This window comes from Antedon bifida, chromosome 3 (genome assembly GCF_963402885.1).
Source record: "Antedon bifida chromosome 3, ecAntBifi1.1, whole genome shotgun sequence".
NCBI lineage: Eukaryota > Metazoa > Echinodermata > Crinoidea > Comatulida > Antedonidae > Antedon > Antedon bifida.
Window position 1 is genome coordinate 12,687,554 of NC_136228.1, and position 20,062 is coordinate 12,707,615.

General features: G+C 33.6%; 2 protein-coding genes across 4 annotated transcripts; one reads left to right on the top strand and one right to left on the bottom strand.

Moving 5' to 3' along the window:
* The first annotated feature begins 281 nt into the window (after positions 1 to 281).
* Positions 282 to 4,619, top strand: LOC144838609 (E3 ubiquitin-protein ligase MARCHF5-like). Of its 3 annotated transcripts, XR_013611665.1 has the most exons (6): positions 282 to 361; positions 783 to 898; positions 1,346 to 1,551; positions 2,218 to 2,705; positions 2,846 to 3,251; positions 3,298 to 4,619. XR_013611665.1 is itself a non-coding variant. In XM_078694038.1 (5 exons), the coding sequence occupies exons 2-5, from the start codon at positions 819 to 821 to the stop codon at positions 2,999 to 3,001; spliced, it is 930 nt and encodes a 309-aa protein (XP_078550164.1). In that variant the 5' UTR covers positions 282 to 361; positions 783 to 818; the 3' UTR covers positions 3,002 to 4,619. The 3 variants fall into 3 exon arrangements, 2 of the variants coding, with proteins under 2 accessions (XP_078550164.1, XP_078550165.1); XM_078694038.1 differs by having other exon boundaries at positions 2,846 to 4,619; XM_078694039.1 differs by having other exon boundaries at positions 310 to 346; positions 766 to 898; positions 2,846 to 4,619.
* LOC144838591 (insulin-degrading enzyme-like) lies at positions 4,142 to 19,997 on the bottom strand. The gene is made up of 24 exons (XM_078694011.1): positions 19,786 to 19,997; positions 18,311 to 18,495; positions 17,799 to 17,875; positions 17,678 to 17,704; positions 17,054 to 17,157; positions 16,198 to 16,367; positions 15,741 to 15,863; positions 15,142 to 15,254; positions 14,530 to 14,619; positions 14,216 to 14,381; positions 13,190 to 13,362; positions 12,419 to 12,522; positions 12,183 to 12,285; positions 11,532 to 11,737; positions 11,190 to 11,334; positions 10,550 to 10,660; positions 9,892 to 10,012; positions 9,690 to 9,781; positions 8,669 to 8,780; positions 7,535 to 7,702; positions 6,943 to 7,067; positions 6,226 to 6,373; positions 5,813 to 6,006; positions 4,142 to 5,019 (listed from the first exon to the last, which is right to left on the bottom strand). Exons 1-24 carry the CDS (start codon positions 19,887 to 19,889, stop codon positions 4,915 to 4,917), a joined length of 3,066 nt encoding a protein of 1,021 aa, XP_078550137.1. The 5' UTR covers positions 19,890 to 19,997; the 3' UTR covers positions 4,142 to 4,914.
* Between the last annotated feature and the right edge of the window lie 65 nt (positions 19,998 to 20,062).

Here is a 20,062-nt window from a genome sequence, read left to right on the forward strand (position 1 = left end):
TACCTACAGTAATATTTTTATCTTGGAAAAACAATTTGCTTTTCGATTAATTGACTGTATACTTAAAATTTATATTTTTAATCATTTTCTTCTTTTAAAAAAAATATTTGTGACTTATTTTTTATGTGTGTCGTGCTGGTTTAAAGTTTTGTTTGAAGGGTTAATAATAATTTAATGAAATTTGTCTATACCATAATGAATGTTAGTTAATTAGAAAAAAAAATCGTATTTATAAAATATTATGACGTAAGCAGCATGTGATCAGAAGATGTAAAAAAGTAGGGTCAAGGGTCAACTGAAGTTGTAGTCTAGTATAGTAGTATTGAGCTGCGGTTTACTAAATCTCCTTTAATTTTAAGTAGTAAGCAGACTTTCATTTGTAATTTTACTAGTATATTAATAATATTAGTTAATAGTTGCTTAGGTCCGTTGTATTTAAGCTTCTAAAAGTGTAGCCTATAGGCCTCTTCTCTCTTCATACGGCTGCTAGACCTACAGCCTCTCTCTAGACTCTGATGAGACTGAGCCAGCCAGGCATCAAAAAGAGGCCGTGGCTACGTAAGCTAGAAGGCCTAGGCCTAGATACAGTAGTGCTAGCTAGTCATACTTTTCTACTACAGTATACATTAAATATGGCTTAATTAGATCAACAGTACCTTCATTATTTATAAAAATATAAAAGTAACCATGGCTTGCATTAATTATTAATATTTTTAAATACACTTTCTATAAAATTATTTTAAAAATGCATTCCTTTATTTGGACTTCCTTGTTGTTTGTAGTGACCAGTTGGAAACAAGGGATCAGAGGATTTTGAAATGGAAAATGCACCTATTGCAACAAGTACGGGAGAAGTAAGTCATTCACCTGTTGCTAAGAGATTGAGCAGGGATGATAGGTAAGATCTACCGTACACACATTTAAATACCACATAGTTTACTTAAACGTGAAAACCACAGCAGTTGCCTTTTTGATGATATATTACTATTAAAGATGTATTGTCACCCAAAAACATGAAAAATGAAGATTAATTAAATCAGACTTTGAATAGGACTTCCGTAGGAAAAAAAACGTAATAATGTTTTCACTTATAAAATAACATAATAAATGGTTAAAATCCATTTTGTTTAGATCCAATTTTTGGTCAAAGTTGATAACTATTATGTGACATTAAAATGGCATACCCAACAAAAAAAATGTTCAGGGGGACAATTCATCTTTAAAATACTCAAACCTGGTGTTTCGGTCGATAATTAATTAAAATTGCATTTAAATGTTGGTCTATAAAATATTCTTTAATTTGATACTGTATGTAATTATTTGATTATTTTAATTATGTTTATAGGAGAAGTTGTTGGGTGTGTTTTGCCACTGATGAAGATGATATGACAGCAAAATGGACAAGGCCTTGTAGATGTAAAGGAACAACAAAATGGGTTCATCAAGTTTGTTTACAGCGATGGATTGATGAGAAACAGAAAGGAAACAGCACAGCAAAGGTTTCTTGCCCACAATGTAGTACAGAATACATCATTGTATATCCAGGAATAGGTAAAAATATAACAAATGTCTAACAGGAATAACTGAACTTGAAAAACCTAACCACATATTATTGGTATAACATTACAGCCTACAGGTCATTCTTTATTTTTGTACCCTGACCGATACCAATAATCATTGACTGCCCTAAACAGTCAGGGGAAAATGGAAAACGGCTTTTTACTTTCTAGGAGTTTTATGTGGTTAAGTTATGTTGTTTAACAACTCTTAACTACAATTTGTAACATGACCACATTCATTTTTTTCCTAACTGTAAACACCTTACTGCCAAAACGATTCAAAGGCCTTATTTTTTAGGCGAGCGAGTGTGACCTAACACACACATAAACTGCCCTTGAGGAGTGCAACCTACAACACATTAAAAAACTTTATAACATGGGTTCAAGGATGTAGTTAATCGGACATGCTGAAATGAGTCACGTGTGCACTCTTTATTTTTTCACTATCATGCACTGAAGTGCAAAAAGTGTGCAGCAAAAAAGCATAACAGCATTCTGCTTGTGAAATACAGACTGCATCTCCATTTTTTGTATATTAACACACCAAAATACAAAGGGCACACCTACAGCACCCCTGAATGCTTTGAGGCACACTTACAATTTCCAAAAGAAAATGCCTGGATTTGATGTCATAATTTGTATTTTATTTATTTCACAGGTTCCTTTGTTAGCTTTTTAGATCTTGTTGATAAACTAATTTACAAGGTATGTCCATTTGCTGCTGCGGGTGTGGTAGTTGGCTCAGTGTACTGGTCTGCTGTAACATATGGTGCGGTGACAATAATGCAGGTTTTGGGGCACAAGGAAGGTCTTGATGTCATGGAACGTGCTGACCCCTTATTCCTACTTATTGGACTCCCAACAATCCCTGTTATGCTGATACTCAGTAAAATGCTCAGATGGGAAGATTATGTCTTGAAACTTTGGCGCAAATATTCACCTAAACTCCCAATCTGGAAATATGTTTGCGGATGGAATCAAATGTCCGACATGTTGCCTAGGATACCAGCAGATACACAACCAATGTCTGATCCACTGTCAGCAACGAGAGTTCTTTGTGGCGCCCTCATTTTCCCGACTGTTTCAACAGTCACCGGAAAACTTCTCTTTGGCTCATTAAATTCAAATTTACAAAGAACGATTTTGGTAAGTTGGTTTTCTTTTATACAGTATGTTGAGTGTAAATTTACAGAAAGGTCCTGACCTACCACAATTTACTTATGTATCTGGTGATATATAGTACTATATTGCATTAGCAAATTTACTAAAACTTATTTTATTTTTAGGGTGGTATTGCATTTGTGACTATTAAAGGAGCTTTGAAACTATTCTATAAACAACAACAATATTTGAGACAGGCACATCGCGAGATAAAGGATTTTGATGGTGATACTAGTGTACCTGTAGAAAAACCATTGGAAACACCCAATGCAGAAGAATAGTGAGAAAGAAGACATGAAATGATACTGTTTAGTACGTGCTTTGCTTATGTTGGAAACACATGTAGAAGCATAGTGAGGAAGAACACATGAAATTATAATGTTTAGTATGTGCTTATGTTGTAGGGAAATAAAAGAATAATTCGTTTTTAGCTGGGATATAGATAAATGTTTGGATGACGAAGAGAATGATACAGTACATAGTAATAGGTCCGGTATATACAATCAAAGAAATATGTAAATACATATAATAGTAGTAAGTCCTTGTTTGAATACAATTTGGGAGTGGAAAATTTGAGAGTGGAAAATTTGGGAGTGGTTGGCAATGAAATTTGGGAAAAGGAATACATTGTTCTGACCATGCATCATGGTCACATCTTGCTAGGCTAACCTACCCGACTTCTAAACCAAAATAAAAATGTTACTTTGGTATAATGAACCAACAAAAGTACTTCTGTGAAGATGTATTTGAATGACCCTTAAAATGATCCTTTTCAGCACAGAGTGGTATTTTAAACTAGTAGGGAAGTCCAATACTGTATATAACAAAGAATCCAGGACGATTCGGCCCACTTTTGGTGGGACGATTCATCCCACTTTAGACCAAATTCATATTCATTTTTGTTGGTATTTATCACGTTTTTGAAGGTGTTTAACAATCCATATTTTATTTGATATTGACAATGTTGATATAATATATAAAATAAATTACTAAAAAACGTAATTTTATATTCAATTTATTACTTCGAAAAATGATCATTTTCGACAATGTTTTCAAAATGTTTGCTTTATTGCATCTTTATCCCTAGTAGTACTACCCCATAGTCTCTCTGAAAATAAAGTTTGGGTAAAAACGCTTATTTTATGCTTATAAAATTCATCAAAGCCGATAAATTTAAGTGTGCCGAATCGTCCTGCTACCATAACAAATGTATACATTGCAAAATCTTTCTGTTAACAACATCTATCTATTTAGAATTTGGTGGATTTTGGGGTAATTTTTTTTTCTATCAATGACTTACTAGTTTGGGAATACATGTTATGGTTATAGAATTGTGTAGTTTTTAAAAGATAGGTTGCCTATACTATATTTATACTGTTCGGTTGTTAGAAGTAAAAATTGAATATACACATTTCATATAATTTATATACCACTTTATTAACATTCACATTTAATTAATATAAACTTAATAATGAAATCCTAGGTTTAAAAGTGTTTTAAAATTGTAATCTACCACTGACTATCCAACTATATTTAATTTATTTATTTCAACTTTAAAATATCGCACCCCGTAAGCTGAACCTGCAGGTCATTATTCAGATGTCAATGTATTACTTTATAATATTTATATAATAATGTACTACCCTTCTTGATTTAAAAAACTCCCTGTTGATTAATGTTGTTTTGTGATTACCATTTTATAATAACTGTGGCTTTCTTTAACATCCAATAATTGCTATAGCATTCTTTCTATTAGTGTTGTATTAAAGATTGTATTTAAAGTAATTTAAAAGGTAAGTATAGACCCTGTTGTTTATATCTCTAAAGGGAAATATTTTTTATGTTTAAGAAGCTTGTAATTGTCATGTTTGAGAAATTAAAAAGATAATAAATCTGTAACCGACTTTTAGTTTTTTCTTTGATTTTTTTAAAATTGTTTTCTTTTCTTAAAAACAATACACTAGAAAATTATGCAGTCAATGCGCTTCCAAAGTTTTCCACGTCAACAGAATAAGGATTTTTATAATGCAAACTGCTTGTTTCAGATCAATCGTAAAATATATTTTATGCGAGAGATCATTCGCAAAATATATTTTATGCGAGGTGTACAAGACTCTCATTTGTAATTTACCAACAATATTTGTTCTTGCTAGCCCTGTATGACAGATCGATTTAATCTGTTCATCTCAATGGTCTAAAGTTTTGACTTGGCTGGTGCTAAACTATCAATATAAGAGGCGGGTCGTGGAAACAGTGATAAACCACTTTTAAAGTATGTGACATCTGTTACTACAACAGGCTGTGAAAGATAAAAACATGATTCAATTGAGTACAGTACTAATCATAAGGAAATATTATATTGCGTTGCTTTACATCAAACATGATATTCCATCTACAGGTTTGTCTGTCCTATTGACATTGGGGGTACTTACTTCAGTCAATACAATTCCATCTACAGGTTTGTTTGTCCTACTGACATTGGGGGTACTTACTTCAGTCAATACAATTCCATCTACAGGTTTGTCTATCCTAGTGACATTGGGGGTACTTACTTCAGTCAATACAATTCCATCTACAGGTTTGTCTGTCCTATTGACATTGGGGGTACTTACTTCAGTCAATACAATTCCATCTACAGGTTTGTCTGTCCTACTGACATTGGGGGTACTTACTTCAGTCAATACAATTCCATCTACAGGTTTGTCTGTCCTATTGACATTGGGGGTACTTACTTCAGTCAATACAATTCCATCTACAGGTTTGTCTGTCCTAGTGGCATTGGGGGTACTTACTTCAGTCAATACAATTCCATCTACAGGTTTGTCTGTCCTAGTGGCATTGGGGGTACTTACTTCAGTCAATACAATTCCATCTACAGGTTTGTCTGTCCTAGTGACATTGGGGGTACTTACTTCAGTCAATACAATTCCATCTACAGGTTTGTCTGTCCTAGTGACATTGGGGGTACTTACTTCAGTCAATACAATTCCATCTACAGGTTTGTCTGTCATAGTGACATTGGGGGTACTTACTTCAGTCAATACAATTCCATCTACAGGTTTGTCTGTCATAGTGACATTGGGGGTACTTACTTCAGTCAATACAATTCCATCTACAGGTTTGTCTGTCATATTCTCAGACGAATCCGGTTCATCAGCTGTGACAGTTGGTTTGACGTGAACTGATATTTTATGTCGTTGTGAAGCGTTTGCGTCAATATACTTGTTAAAGAAGTCTATCAGATTATCCTTGGTTATGGTTTTCAGACAAGCAATCTCAACAGAATCTGAAAATAAACATCAACAGTTCTTATTTTTATTTTATAGTTATCCAACAGCGACCAACAGCGAGAAACTCAACAATTACAGGATGGATAACTATTATTAAGTCTCGTTTGAAGCATAGGGAGTGGAGTAGACAGAGTTGCGAGTTACAACCTTGACACAAGGTCAGGATTGAACCATAGACCTTAAGATTGGAAAGCAAGCATAACACTTTTACCAACCTCTATCAAAGTGGTACTGTCCTGAAATGATTTCACTCCAGTATTTGCGACATTGAGTTGTTAGCTTCTTTGGTTTGACAGATCGTTTCACAACTAATGCAGACACTTGTCGTTCAAACTCCTCATCTTTCATATTTATAATAAGTTCCTTTAAAAAATATATAATTAAATAAAAGACATGTACAGTATACATTGTATCATAACATCATCTGTTTTCAGAACACACTTAGCATATGGTGAGAAATACCCCCTTTTTCAATGATGTCTTTTTTTATTTGTTGTGTTGTTTATTGAATAAAAGTTTCTTTAATGCATTATATTTATATAATTTGCTTAAAGATGTATTGTCCCCCTGAAAAATAATTTGTTAACATTTTTTTTGTTGAATATGCCATGTTAATGTCACATAATAGTTATTAACTTCGACCAAAAATTGGATCGAAAAAAATTCTATGGATGTGATTATCTTTATTAAAACTACAAAATAACCTATTCAAAGTCTGATTTAATTAATCTTCATTTTTCATGTTTTTGGGGGACAATACAACTTTTTTTCTAAGAGTGCATATTAGTCTAAGATCTGTCCTCTACCTAGAACAGACCTTAACATTTGCTTCCTTCACTGTATGTTTTGTCCATGGGTTGTTTAAATTACATCTACATAAATAAATCATTTGTGTTCTTATAAGTACATTTTGGATATGTCACTATACTTACCTTCATTTGAGCTAAAAATGCCTCAACTCTGCAATCAAGATAGCTGGGTGGCTTATTAGACTGTATGATAACACGAAAACCTTGAACACCATTTGACCTTCTAACTCCACTAAACACTATATAACCTGTCAGTAATTACACAGTTATAATTTGTTAATTCATTTTGGAACTCTTCTTGATCACATAGGCAAACACCCTTAAGCTTTATTCTCACTAGGATGCAACACAAGGACATAACCACATTGTAGGTAATTTGACCAATCATGACACAATGATATTTTTTGTGGTTTTGCATTATAATGTTTTGTCTTTATATAATAATATTACTAAATTTTATATATCAATGTTTTTCTCCTTAAAATTTTATATTAATGTTTATATATTTGTAATACTCGCAATTACAATTTTTTTTGTCCAAAGAGTATGAAAATAAAAGCCATAATAATATGGAACAGGAACAATGTATTCGGAAACTTATAAATATTGTGTGAACAAAATCTATTGAGGTATTCACAGATTTTAGAATCATTGCTACCATAAATTGTTAAAATAAACGGTTTTAATTGTGAGATATCAAATTAAGACTACTTACCAAGTTGTTCTTGAGTTCTAAGTGTATCAAAGCAAGGCTCGCTGATTATTTGACAGAGTAGTTCCAACAGCATGTTGTTCTCGGTCTCTTGCAGCCCAACTTGGTAGTACATCTCAATACCACTGCTGTCATGTACATCATTACACTTACGATATTGAAAATAACAGCCTTAAAAAATACATCATAATTATGTTTGTTAGTGCATCCATACCAAGCATGCAGCCAGGATTTTTACCAGCTCAGCTAGCTAGGTCTTAAAGTCATCACTTTCTAGTTTGAAAAGGACCATTCAAACCTCTGGCATGAGCATCTAAAACATTTTTAGAGTGACGGATTATCGATTATTCAAAGCTGCCATTTGAGAGAGTTCATTATTTAAGTTTCATAACAAAAGTCTTACTAGATATAGCTCTATATCTATTAGCCTTGTAAACTATCGCCTTAATAGATATAGCTCTATTGCCTATTTATTAAGCACTTACTAATAAGTATATTTCAGGTAGATTTTAGATAGTGCCATAGGTTTTACCTCATCAGCATAATTCAAAACCCCATTAATAGTATTAAATAGATTTTTCACTATTTAAAAAATAAAGTAACACAGTTGTATACATCTATCTATTGTCTACTTACAATAGCTATACCATGGACCTATATTTATAGGTACATGGCTATACAATGGGCTAGACATAAACAAACTGATAATAGCCAGCAACTGTTAATAAACTTTATTTTATACAATAGACAGATATGAACTACCAGATAGCTATTAAAATCTATAGAATAACACAGTTGTATTATCTATTAACTGTCTACTTATAATAGCTTTACTAGGGCTACAAATAACATATTAATAGACTATTAACAAACTGATAATAGCCAGTAACTTTTAATAAACTGTTTTCTGTTTTATACATATAGCTGGGAAGTGATCATAGTATTTGAGTTAAAATCCTTAGTAGGTGAGCTGAAAAGGCCTACTAAAAAGCTACTAAGTCTACTCAAAATAGAGCTATATCTACTTCAATCTATCTAAATCTACTAATTTTGTTTGCTATGGGAATTAAAATCTTATTGACATGGATACCATGCATTTAAGAGGTGCGTGCCTATTGTTATTTGATCAAAACCCACCATCTGGTAGCTGTATCTCTCTGCGTTTCACAAGTTGACTTGCCAGTAGAGGTTTGGTAGAACAAGTATTCTTGAGTTCATTCTCAATCATGTCCACCACTTCCAATGCTCTCTAAAGATAGCATACAGACACATTTCAAATATATCTCACTGTTTTGCCTATTTTGTGGCCACGCTTCAATGCACCCTTGAATTGATATATTTTATTAATTCTGGGCAACCAGTCTTCAGTCAAAGACTGGTCTCCCAGGGGGCCCAGTTATGATCAGTGGCTGTGATGTACTAGTACATCAAGGAAACCCCCTACTCGTCTCGAAAGATGTACTAGGTTCTTTAAAGTGCATATGAGCTAGATGTGTACATTTACGGTTTATAGTCCTTATTCGAGAAGACTCGTCATACCACCAGAACCATGGAGCGAGTGAGCCATGAACCCTTGCTGATGTTATGGATACGTAATTACGGTCCCACTGTCTTTACCGCTTGGCCACTCACTCGCTCATAATAGGGACATATACAGTCGACATATCTGTTTTATTAGTTACACACCCTTGCGCGAAGACGCCGACCGGTAGTATCTTTCTCCCTCCCCTGTCTCGTAGCGCAGGGCCCTCTGAATCGCTTGGCTCTGCTGATACAGCATAGGCCTTCCTAGCTAGGGCCTCCCATTCAAACGCAGCACAAAATATATTGCTTTAACACAGCCATTTTAACTCAATAAAAATGTTATTCCATTAAACAATTAAATTAGAAGTTCAAATATTATTTAGAGTTTTGAAAATTCCACTTTTAAGTGTAATTTGAACTGTATTAAGGTTATATACATTATTTCTAGTCGTTAATGGAAAAATGGCAACTTAATCATCCCCAAAAAGACGACGGAATTTCAACCTAAGCTCCGCCCACTTTGTTAAAGCTCATTCTATTTTCATGAGCACCGTCCTGTGGCTTCTCGTCCTGTGGCTTCCCGTCCTGTTTCGTAAAGTCCCTACTAACCCAAGGTGTGCAAAATGATATTTACCTGTTTTGACAAGTTGCCATAGAACAGAGCTTCTACATGGAGTCTTGACAGCAACTGAGGTATAAATGCTTTTAACCTTTCAACTGTGACCTCTATACAGATTAAATTAAAATAAGACGTGATGACAGATATATTTTTTTCTATGCTATCGAAAATAAGTATTATGTAATCATATGTGACCATAAATCAAACATTTACTTACCCTCCATACTGTTTGAGAGTTCATCCTTCGTCCAGGCCAATTCTGACATCAAAACAGTAGTGTAGTACACAGCATGTTGATGTGGCTGCTCAGCACTGAAGTTCTTTAGCATTCTACTGTACTGAAATATCATTATGTTAAACAAATTATTGTATTACACTAATGAAGTTAATATTAGCAACAAAGTAAGAAGGGTAGTACTGTGTTCAAATCCTATCTGATCAAACGGTGTTTAGGTTTCCAGAATCTTTTTTAATAACACTTTATTTTGTATGCTTGTCCTGTGCACAAACATTTTAAACCCAGAATCCAGACAGTTAGACCACTTCGACTTTCATAGAATAGTTCAAATTTGATTGGATAACGACGCTTTAACACCATTGACATGGTACAGTTTCATTCATTCAAGACATTTATTTTCGTCCAAAAGACAATATAAGTAAAGAAAAACAGTAATGACAGGATTGAGATTATTGAATGGACGAAGGCAGAATGCCAAAAAGATGAAAATCTTGTAGAGACAAATAATATAAAAAATATAAAAAAAGAAAAATAAAAATGAATAAAACAATTAGGATATACCAGTAGATAAAAGTTGAAAAATAAAGAGAACAACACTTATAGTCCTCAACTACAGTATAAATAATGATTTTCTTACCATTTCTTTTAATACTTCAAATCTTTTTACGTCAATTTGAAGGTTTGTTAGTTTTTCTAGAACTTTTTTCAGAAGTATGTCTTGCTTATCATTATAACCTGAAATATTTAACTACCAAAAAACAAGTAATTAAAAAAAAAACACCAATATATTCATATAAGAAGAATACAGTATGTTCTGGTCAGGAGGGGCACAGAAGCATTAATTCTTTAAGTCTTAAAATCCAGGTAGATCCAGGTAGGTAGATACTATAAATGCTCCACGTAATAGATCCTTTTACAGAGTTAATCATGGCATTGATTTGATTGTACAATACAAAATGACTGGGCTTCTTGTTCCTTTTTATTCCCAGTGTTGTATCTCCACATACGATCTATTTACGAAGTATCAAAGGAATATTTGGTAACAGCATCTCATTTATATCTCATGTGGTGCCTGTATCATGGAAGGTTAGGTTAAGGGTTAGTTTACTACTAGATACATGTGAAACACGTGTGATGTTGTATTACCAAATATTCCAATGATACTTCTGAAGTAGATACAGTATCGAGAATCGGCTGAATAAATCAAATCAAATTGGTCTCACTCAAAAAATAGTCAAATTTGATCAATATATAAATAACAAATTTACAATACTTACATATAATCCATAATAAGTACTATCCAGTGAGTAACCTATACCAGCGATCTCGGCAGCATAGGCATACTCGTTGAGGGCGTCCTTCACTAGTACAGTGAACAATCTTGTGAGGTTGGTATGTAGAGGGTCAAGGTAACTCAGTGGACTGCAACATTATTCATAAACAATGAATGAATATTAAAACAAAGTATGCAAAACTTTGTCATGACCCAGAAGTGAGGTCAATGATAGGTCACAAGAAAATATAAATCATGTGAGAACATTTAGAGGCAAAATTCAACATTCACTAAACATACATTCTGTGTTTTTTTTAATCATTATTTGAAGACGAAATCACTATACCTTGTAATATCAATGAAATAACAAGCCTTTGGCAGTAAGAACGTATCATCTTGTTTGTGCCAAACCTTAGACATGGGCGTGTCCTTGATCAGCGTGGGAAAGGCAGGTGACCCTTCCTCATTTGGAACTATACTGAAATCCGTAGGGATGAAGTCATTCCGTGCAGGAAGAGAAAACTTTGGGTTCAAACCAGCATTCTGCCATTTCTGTTAAAAATTCATTCATTAAAATTTTAAAAAATGAATTAATTAACATTTATACATGGGAAAATGTGTTTTATTATTGTGTTAATAAATTTACATTGAGGCAGTTTTAACTTGTTTGATTTTTTCTATCTACCCTGCCTATGCAACCCTTTGATATTATTGATATTGTTATATATATCAAATACAATGTAATTTTCTAATACAATATACAGTGTAGAAATCGTATTAAAGGGGCCCTTTTAGTACTGAAGCAAAGTATTCCTTTAGGGGTGTAGTGTCGTAGTGTAGTAATATATATTGCCTAACCCTCATTAATTTCACAGGGAAATTCCTTAATGGGAGTGACGTTTTTGCTCTTGGTTTTTGATTTTATTTTTGTATAGTATTGGTGTATATATATAAAGTTTGCAATTACTTTCTTTCAATTGTTTTTCTTTTTATTTACCTGAATAACATCAGCTGGTACCTTTTTAACATTATACTCTGTGCCATACCATTTCTCTACGTTTTCTGTTTTTCCTTCAAAACTTTTTGAAACCACCGAAATCCTGAATGAAGAAAAAAAACTCATTAGTAAGAGAGTCTCTCATTCCCTACATAGCCTTGGGAAAGCCTCCAGTCTGTATGACAAACGGTATGACTATGAGATGTACCATGTTTAGACTAATAGAAGAATATTACCTTGCCTTATCCGGGGTAAGTAGTCCTAGAATCATTGTTATAAGATCAGGTCTGTATTCTGACATGGTGTAGTCAGCTGAAAGTACTTCGGTGAAGGGATATTCCTGTGAAGAAGTAAACATCAAAGTACAGACACACCATACAATGTCATATTATACCATAGCATGTCATACAATGCCATGTTAATATAATATGTCATACCATGTCATGTTATACCATGTCATGCCATGTCTGTCATGATATACCATGTCATGATATACCATGATGTCATGTCATACCATGTCATGTTATACCATGTCATGTCATACCATGTCATGTCATACCATGTCATGTTATACCATGTCATGTTATACCATGTCATGTCATACCATGTCATGTCATACCATGTCATGTCATACCATGTCTGTCATGTTATACCATGTCATAATTGATCAAAGTATGATAATAACTATGGATAGTCAAAAGTACTAGTGCAATAAATATTTTATTTCTAAAAAGGTTTAAACAAAATAAATTTGACTAATAATTTTACAAAAACATTAAATTAAACAACTTGCTAGGTGATTATCTTCCGCGATAATCTAATAAAGTTAAAATACTTTCATATGGCACAACATAATGCTCTGTCTACAAAAAAAGTGTGATGTGCCCAAACGTGGTAGTGATATGCCTAAATATTGTAGTGATATGCCATCATCATGTCCATATATGGGCACATAACATTTTTTTGTCACATAAAGTTTGATAGTGTAGACAGAGCTTAAGACTCACATGAAGGTTGGCAACTGTCATCATGACATATGATGAGGGTCTTTCTTTATCCTTAAACTGAAATCTCATGTTATCCAAATCCTGGCATTCCTTATGGATCCATTCCTGAGGACATTCCTTATGGAGCATGTTTAAATACTGGAAAATGTGCGTGATAATGTCTTCAACATGGTCTGAAAGCGATTAAAATAGTAATGGTGATATACTAATAAGCAAAAAAGAGCAGCTCGCCGGTTAAAGGACGGATAAACTATTTTATAATTTACTGTATGGTGCTTATAAACTAAGTCTTATTTAAGGTTTAGTGAGTGGAGTTGAAAGAGTCGTGAGTTACAACCCTGGCACTAGGTCAGGATTGAACCTGGACCTTTGGATTGGAAGGCAAGCATGTTAACCACCAAGCTACAGCTCTACTACACTACTGTTGTTCTGCGTACTTATAGAAACATATAGTGTATTTATTTATAGTGTATTTATTTAATTCAATTCAATTCATTTATTTTCCAGAAGACATATAAAACATATAATACAATAAAAAATACAAACACAAGAAAACAAACACCAGTCTGGCGGATTGTAGAAAAGTGACAAGTCACTATGTGAGTACTTTCCTTCTGGTGCAGACAAAAACAATTTAACAGCAAAATACATTAAATAAGGCAGGGAAAAAGGAATCAAAAAGGCACAAATCAGTCACTTCAATAGGGAGGGTATCCCACAACCTCGGAAAGGAAATAAAAACAGAGTGGTAAAATGCATTGGTACGAGAACACATATGCCTAAAAACTAATTTATAATTTCTACGAGAAACTGGTGTGGGCAACAATGCACCATCAACCAGAAAATCTACGTAGAGACACTTAATAACAAATTTAACTTGAAGAAATTCAAGTCTTTATACTGGGTAACCTCTTCAATCAAAGACTGGTCTCCCAGAGGGCCCAGTTATGACCAGTGGCTGTGATGTACTAGTACACTGTTAGACTCGAAAGCTTAGTAATTATGTGGCTCATCATGAAAACCTACCTAAGCCTTCTTCACTCAAGTCTACAGTTACAGTAAAAAATGAAAAGCCTTTTGCGCCAGCCTTTTCACCACCATATAGCATGTTCACCCATCCCTGAGACTTGAGCTCTGACAGCAAGCTACCAACACCTTCATGTCCAACAAGGTGGCCTAAATAATGAGAAGGCTGTGGAAAGAAAAAGGCTTTAAATTCTTCACAAAATTCAATTTAGCAAGTGTAATTTTTCCATAAAGACAATATTTTAAACTTGTGTCATCGTGTTTACAAATTTAGACAGTTTAGATTTGATTCTAGAGACTTACTACCTACTTACTTTTGATTTGTAGTGCTCGCTCATATCTGGTATAGCAAATGAAATATTTAACTGTCTTAAATCCTTGACTGGAACAACATTGTATTCGACCTGTAATGCATACATAAATTGTGTAATATAAAATTAACTTATTGATTATAGACTGAGAGAAGACTTTTAAAACGCTACTTCAATCAAAATCCGTAAATTTTTGATTTTATTAGCCTTAAAACCTGGCGTACACTGTAGTTATTGGCTGAGCCAACTGGCACGAATAACACTTTGTTCACTAACAAATTTGCTGCAAACTGTGATCACATTCACAGTACGCAAGTGCTTCCAAACAATCTGATTGGATAATTACTTACTACACTAACGGCGCACGCTGACTTATTATATTAATTAGAATGTACATGCGCAATGGATTTTTTTTAGTGAGCTATGTTGTTAGCTCACGTTTGGCGCACACTGTGAGGAATGACATGTGTGACAAAAAAAACCACTTATTTTTCTCACCGGCCCGCGTGGCCGATTCCTCATGTATTGTCGGGCGCATACTGTTAGTTGCCTCAGCCAATAGCTATAGTGTGCATCAGGCTTTATAATAAAGTTGATTAAAATGATTGTACATACCTGAACTTGTTCCTCTCCATATGGATGCTCTAACCATACTGGAATCTCAACCGATTTATTTTCTACACTTCCAAAAAGATCAACAATCATTGATTCCATTGTATCTAAAGAATCTATAAGAAGCAAAAAAGAATATCTAATAATAATAAATAAGAAAAGAAAACAAAACAGAAAAAAAAAACATTTACTGCTCAAATTTGTTGACACAAAATGAAATATTGTATGATAAATTTAACTTTCGATAAACCAATTATCAAGTAGTCACTTTCCAAGTTTCGGCTATTTTCAGTAGTTTTGATGTTCAGGCGAGTGATGGCGCGAATCACAGAGCCATGACGAATGACAGAAGGTCATCACAGAGTCATTTGCGTGACCATGAAGGCTACTGAAAATAGCCAAAACGTAGCAAGTGAGTACTTGATAATTGGTTTAGCAAACGTTAAATTTTTCATACAATATCTTTTTGAAACCAGATGAAATTTTTCGAGAACAAAATAAAATGTTCAATTAAGATTGTAAAAATTACTGGAAGTTAAATATGAATGATTGGTGTTAAGTGACTGGCTGTAGATATGAATGTGTTTAATAACTATTCTTACCTTTGCCAAGTATTGCTAAAGCCATTATGTTAGACGAGTAGTATTTAGAATGAAAATTCAATAGCTCTTCACGTACATTTACTCCTTCTTGTAATGGAATAGTCTGCAGTGTATTCTTATTACCTAGAAAAGAGTAATAAAATCAATCTATGCATGTCTTATATTTTTTATTCTGTTGATAATTTGCAGAATTTGTATTATATTTCCAGTTTTTATAAAATGTATGTATTATTATAGAAGTTTCGTTCACATATTTTATGCAAGTTGTTTGTGTTCTCTCCTGTAGTTGGTCAACCTTCAGATTACACACGCTACTACTTGCACAGATCTTGGAAACACAGCGCTTTGAAACCTTTGTCTCTTGCGCTTTATAAATGTTATTTATTATTATTATTATTATTATTACTGTTGACTGGAGAAACGAAATATATAGACAAAAAATAAATGCTGTGTCTACCTGCGTTGAATTTTGTATATACATGATTCTTTTTTGAGGTAGATTTTTGAAGTTGGAATAATCTCCAGTTGTCCTGCTTCACATTCCGCGTGTTCTCCTGATCAACAGCATTAACTTCCCGCTCCGATACTTCCTCATTCAGTAATGGGCAGAGAAAGAACTGGGCAAACCTGAACACATTTATTTAAAACCAGATTAAAATTAGAATTTTTATATTCAAATTCAGTGAAAAAATGTGATAGGTTTTGACAGAAGATATTTATATGGTGGTGGATGGGATGCTCCTACAGTTGTGGACTGCCCCATTTTCAGGAAAGGTGATTCAACTAAAAACTGTATTGTTCTCTCACATCAAGGAGAATGCAATTCAGGTAAGCTAGGCACAAAATAGACTGCAGGATTCTGGTTGCCAATTTTTACATTAAAACAAGTTATATTCTTAATTTTATTTATTTATTCAACGTCTCACTAAGATGTATGTACATCTAGTGAAGGATGGGGACTGGTAAACACCTCTAAAACGGTCCAGTCCCAATTGCACAGTGGCTGTGCGTGACAGTGGCTGTGTCTGTGTAGACTACTGTAGTACAGCGGGGTAACCCCTTACTCGCCTCGAAAGATGTACTAGGTTTATTTAAAGTGCACATGAGGCTAGCTATGTGTACACTGGACCTACGGTTTATATTCCTTATCCTAGAAGACTCGTTCTACCACCAGAACCATGGAGCGAGTGAGCCTCGAACCCTTGCCGATGTTATGGCTACGTAATTACGGTTCCACTATCTTAACCGCTCGGCCACTCACTCGCTCATTTAGAATCATATCCAAACCAAAGTTAATGAACAGTTGGCCATACCTATCAAGAGCTCCTTCAAAGTGTTCACAGCCAACATCAAAGTAATAGTTAGTGTGCTGGCCAGACGTGAAAGCATTTGATGATCCTCCATGTTCTGATAAATACTAATAATAACAAAACATTGGTGAAAACAATAAAAACAGCACTGCTATTGTTTTCTGATGATTTTAATGTTGAATTGTAGAATTGGCTAAAGAAAATTACACAAACCAACAGTGTTGGTAGTCTACGAGTGCCGCTTACCTGGCGTTACGGAAAAAAATTATGACAATATTTTATTTTGAGGCAGAAACAAGAACTTTGTCTTTTTTATTTTTATACATGATCCTGCCTATGCAGCACCCATTTCTTTCCTGATGACGATGTTAAGTGTGTGTGTATAACTGGTACGGACTATACCATTATCCGATGGGGTGTGATATTTTAATGTATATTAATGTTCTTCTTTTCGTAATGTATTCTTCTCTTCAGCGAGAGAGGCTAATGTTGGTTTATCCAGGTAAGCTAGCCACGAAATAGACTAAAATGTATAAAACCACCCACACAGCACTATCAATTTTAGCATCAATTGAAAGATCCAACATTATCTCTCGTATGTGATTAAACAAACAAAAATGGACCCACCTGCATATAAGCATTTTCAGAGGGATACTGTAAAAAGAGAAAAAAATTATATAAAACTCATGTTTTTACATAACTCAATAAACCTTGATACATTTTGTATTTGAAAAAATATTATTCTTACTTTCTTTGTTCCTAAAAACAGCATATGTTCAAGGAAATGAGCAAGGCCAGGAAGATTCCATGGATCTGACAGAGAACCTGGAAAAAAGGAAAAAATGTGTCCACATTAAAGATGTATTGTCCCCTTGAAAAAAAATAATAATAGTTAGAAAATAATAGATAAAAATAGATTAAAAACAAAATTATTTACCTGAAAAAACTAAAGCAAAAGTAGTAAAATTGGCTGCCAGTCAATGGGTTTTTAGTTGAATTTAATCCTTTATTTTGTAATTTTATAAGTGAAAACATTTTTTTTTCATTTTTTTTCTATGGAAGTGATTAACTTTATTAAAAATACAAAACAATCTATTTAAAATCTGATTTAGTAAATCTTCATTTTTCATGTTTTTGGCAGACAATACATTTTTAAACATTTTTTCTGTTAAAACATTGAACAATTGTATAACACTACAGTAAAACAGAAACGTTCTTGCAAACTGACATGATTCCAATAAATGTAAAGAAGAAACCTACCTATGTGTACATCCATTGCTGCAGCCGCTTTCTCTGTAGTTGAGTCACTTATTATCAGTATTTTCATACCATTTTTAAGCAACAAACCTCGGTAAAGACGATTATCTTCTGCCGACTTGATGATGTTGTCATACCTACACTCGACTTTTGATTCCATGGCCTCAGAGCTTGCCTTTTCAAGTTTTCTAAAAAAAAAAAACATCTATGCTTTATATCGCTTTTAAATCTACCTTGAAAACTCATCTTTTTCTTTCAAATTGAGCTCTCTCATACTGCTGGAATTGGCGCATTACAAATTCGTATTATTATTATATATCTGTGAATTAATTGCAATCATATATTATATCTATGTTTAGGAGTAGACACTACCGTTAGTTTTTTTTTACAGTATTAATAATAATAATTTAGGTATTTGTTATAGCGCCAGTATCAACTAAACCAAAGTAAAAATTAAAGAAGATTTTATTAGATTAAAATAGCAATAGATTTTGAGATGTAATATGTTGAGGGAGAGCATTCCAAAGAGAAGCAAGCAGAGAACATAAAAGACCTTTGTCCATAGGATTTGGTGTTATTGATAACTTATGTATTCTGGTTGGACGACAATTATAGTTGGACGAGGATGGAATCATGTTATTATAATGATTATATACTATAATATATGCGTAAATTAAACCCCAAATATTTGGTACTATATTTATAATTTCGGTTTGGCTACTAATACTAAGTATTAGGGCCTAGTGTGGGATAGGCTTGATTTCCTATTGTCAGTTTTGTAGTTTATGATGATGTTGTTATTATACTCTCCATATGCGTTCCTTGTAATTTTGTGTTAAGTGATATCAAATGTGCAACAACAGGTGAAATTGCACTCTTTCTTTTTCATCATACAGTATTATAATATTCGCCGTGGTTAGGATTCCGGCACCGGAACTCAACTGCCCATTGTAACAGATTCCGACAGAAACTTTTCACTGAGAACTAAAACCTAAAACTAAAAAAAAACATCCCTCTAGGCAATGGTGGGTAAAGACGATGATGAATAAAGACGATGGTCAATAAAATACAATTTTTTGAATAAAAAAAAAATTTTAAAAATTGATCGAGAATTGAACCTACAATGACCAGTAAAACCTCTAGACCCCTAGCTGCAGTACCACACCACTAAGCTAGCCAACCAGTCGGAAAAATTGGTGTTTAAATGTGTACATGAGGTTATAAAAATGTGCATGCATGAGCAATTGACTAATAAATTGCGTTCATTCTGCCGGAATCCTAACCACTTCGTACAATATTTATTATTAAAATTATTCATATTATATTTATTATATTAAAAATTATTATGCAAAAAAAAATCCTTTCAAGGTGATTCTATTTTCGCTTAAATCGGACCTAATTCTAGGCCTGGCTTAGTTAGGCCTAATCTACTACTTTCGCCTATACAACTTCGCGGGCGCCCCTGCTGCTGCACTCACATTTGTTTTAGGCCTCCACCTAACTGCTGATTTATTCTAAGGAAACCTGGTTTAACAACCAAGTTCGATGACAAATGGCGATAAAGAACAGTGAGTCTATGCATCAAATAAACTAAATATATCCCTAAATACAAACAATTATACGTCCATTACGAAAATAACAGAAAGTTAACTCAGATTTGTTTTTAAAATCCAAAAACACACAATGCGGCACTGGAATCGATCAAGCGAATCATAAATCAACTTTGACCTTTTTAATTAATTAATGTTGTCTCAT

Bases quoted from the DNA above. Each gene is read 5' to 3' on its own strand.
- LOC144838591 (XM_078694011.1), bottom strand. From the start codon at position 19,889: ATGCATAGACTCACTGTTCTTTATCGCCATTTGTCATCGAACTTGGTT. The intron at 17,876-18,310 runs GTAGGTTTCTTC...CCTTTTTTCCAG, and splicing joins AGCAATGGATGTACACATAG to GTTCTCTGTCAGATCCATGG. The intron at 9,782-9,891 runs GTAAGTAAATGT...TAATCTGTATAG, and splicing joins ACTCTCAAACAGTATGGAGG to AGGTCACAGTTGAAAGGTTA.
- LOC144838609 (XM_078694038.1), top strand. From the start codon at position 819: ATGGAAAATGCACCTATTGCAACAAGTACGGGAGAAGTAAGTCATTCA. The intron at 899-1,345 runs GTAAGATCTACC...TTATGTTTATAG, and splicing joins AGATTGAGCAGGGATGATAG to GAGAAGTTGTTGGGTGTGTT. The intron at 1,552-2,217 runs GTAAAAATATAA...TTTATTTCACAG, and splicing joins CATTGTATATCCAGGAATAG to GTTCCTTTGTTAGCTTTTTA.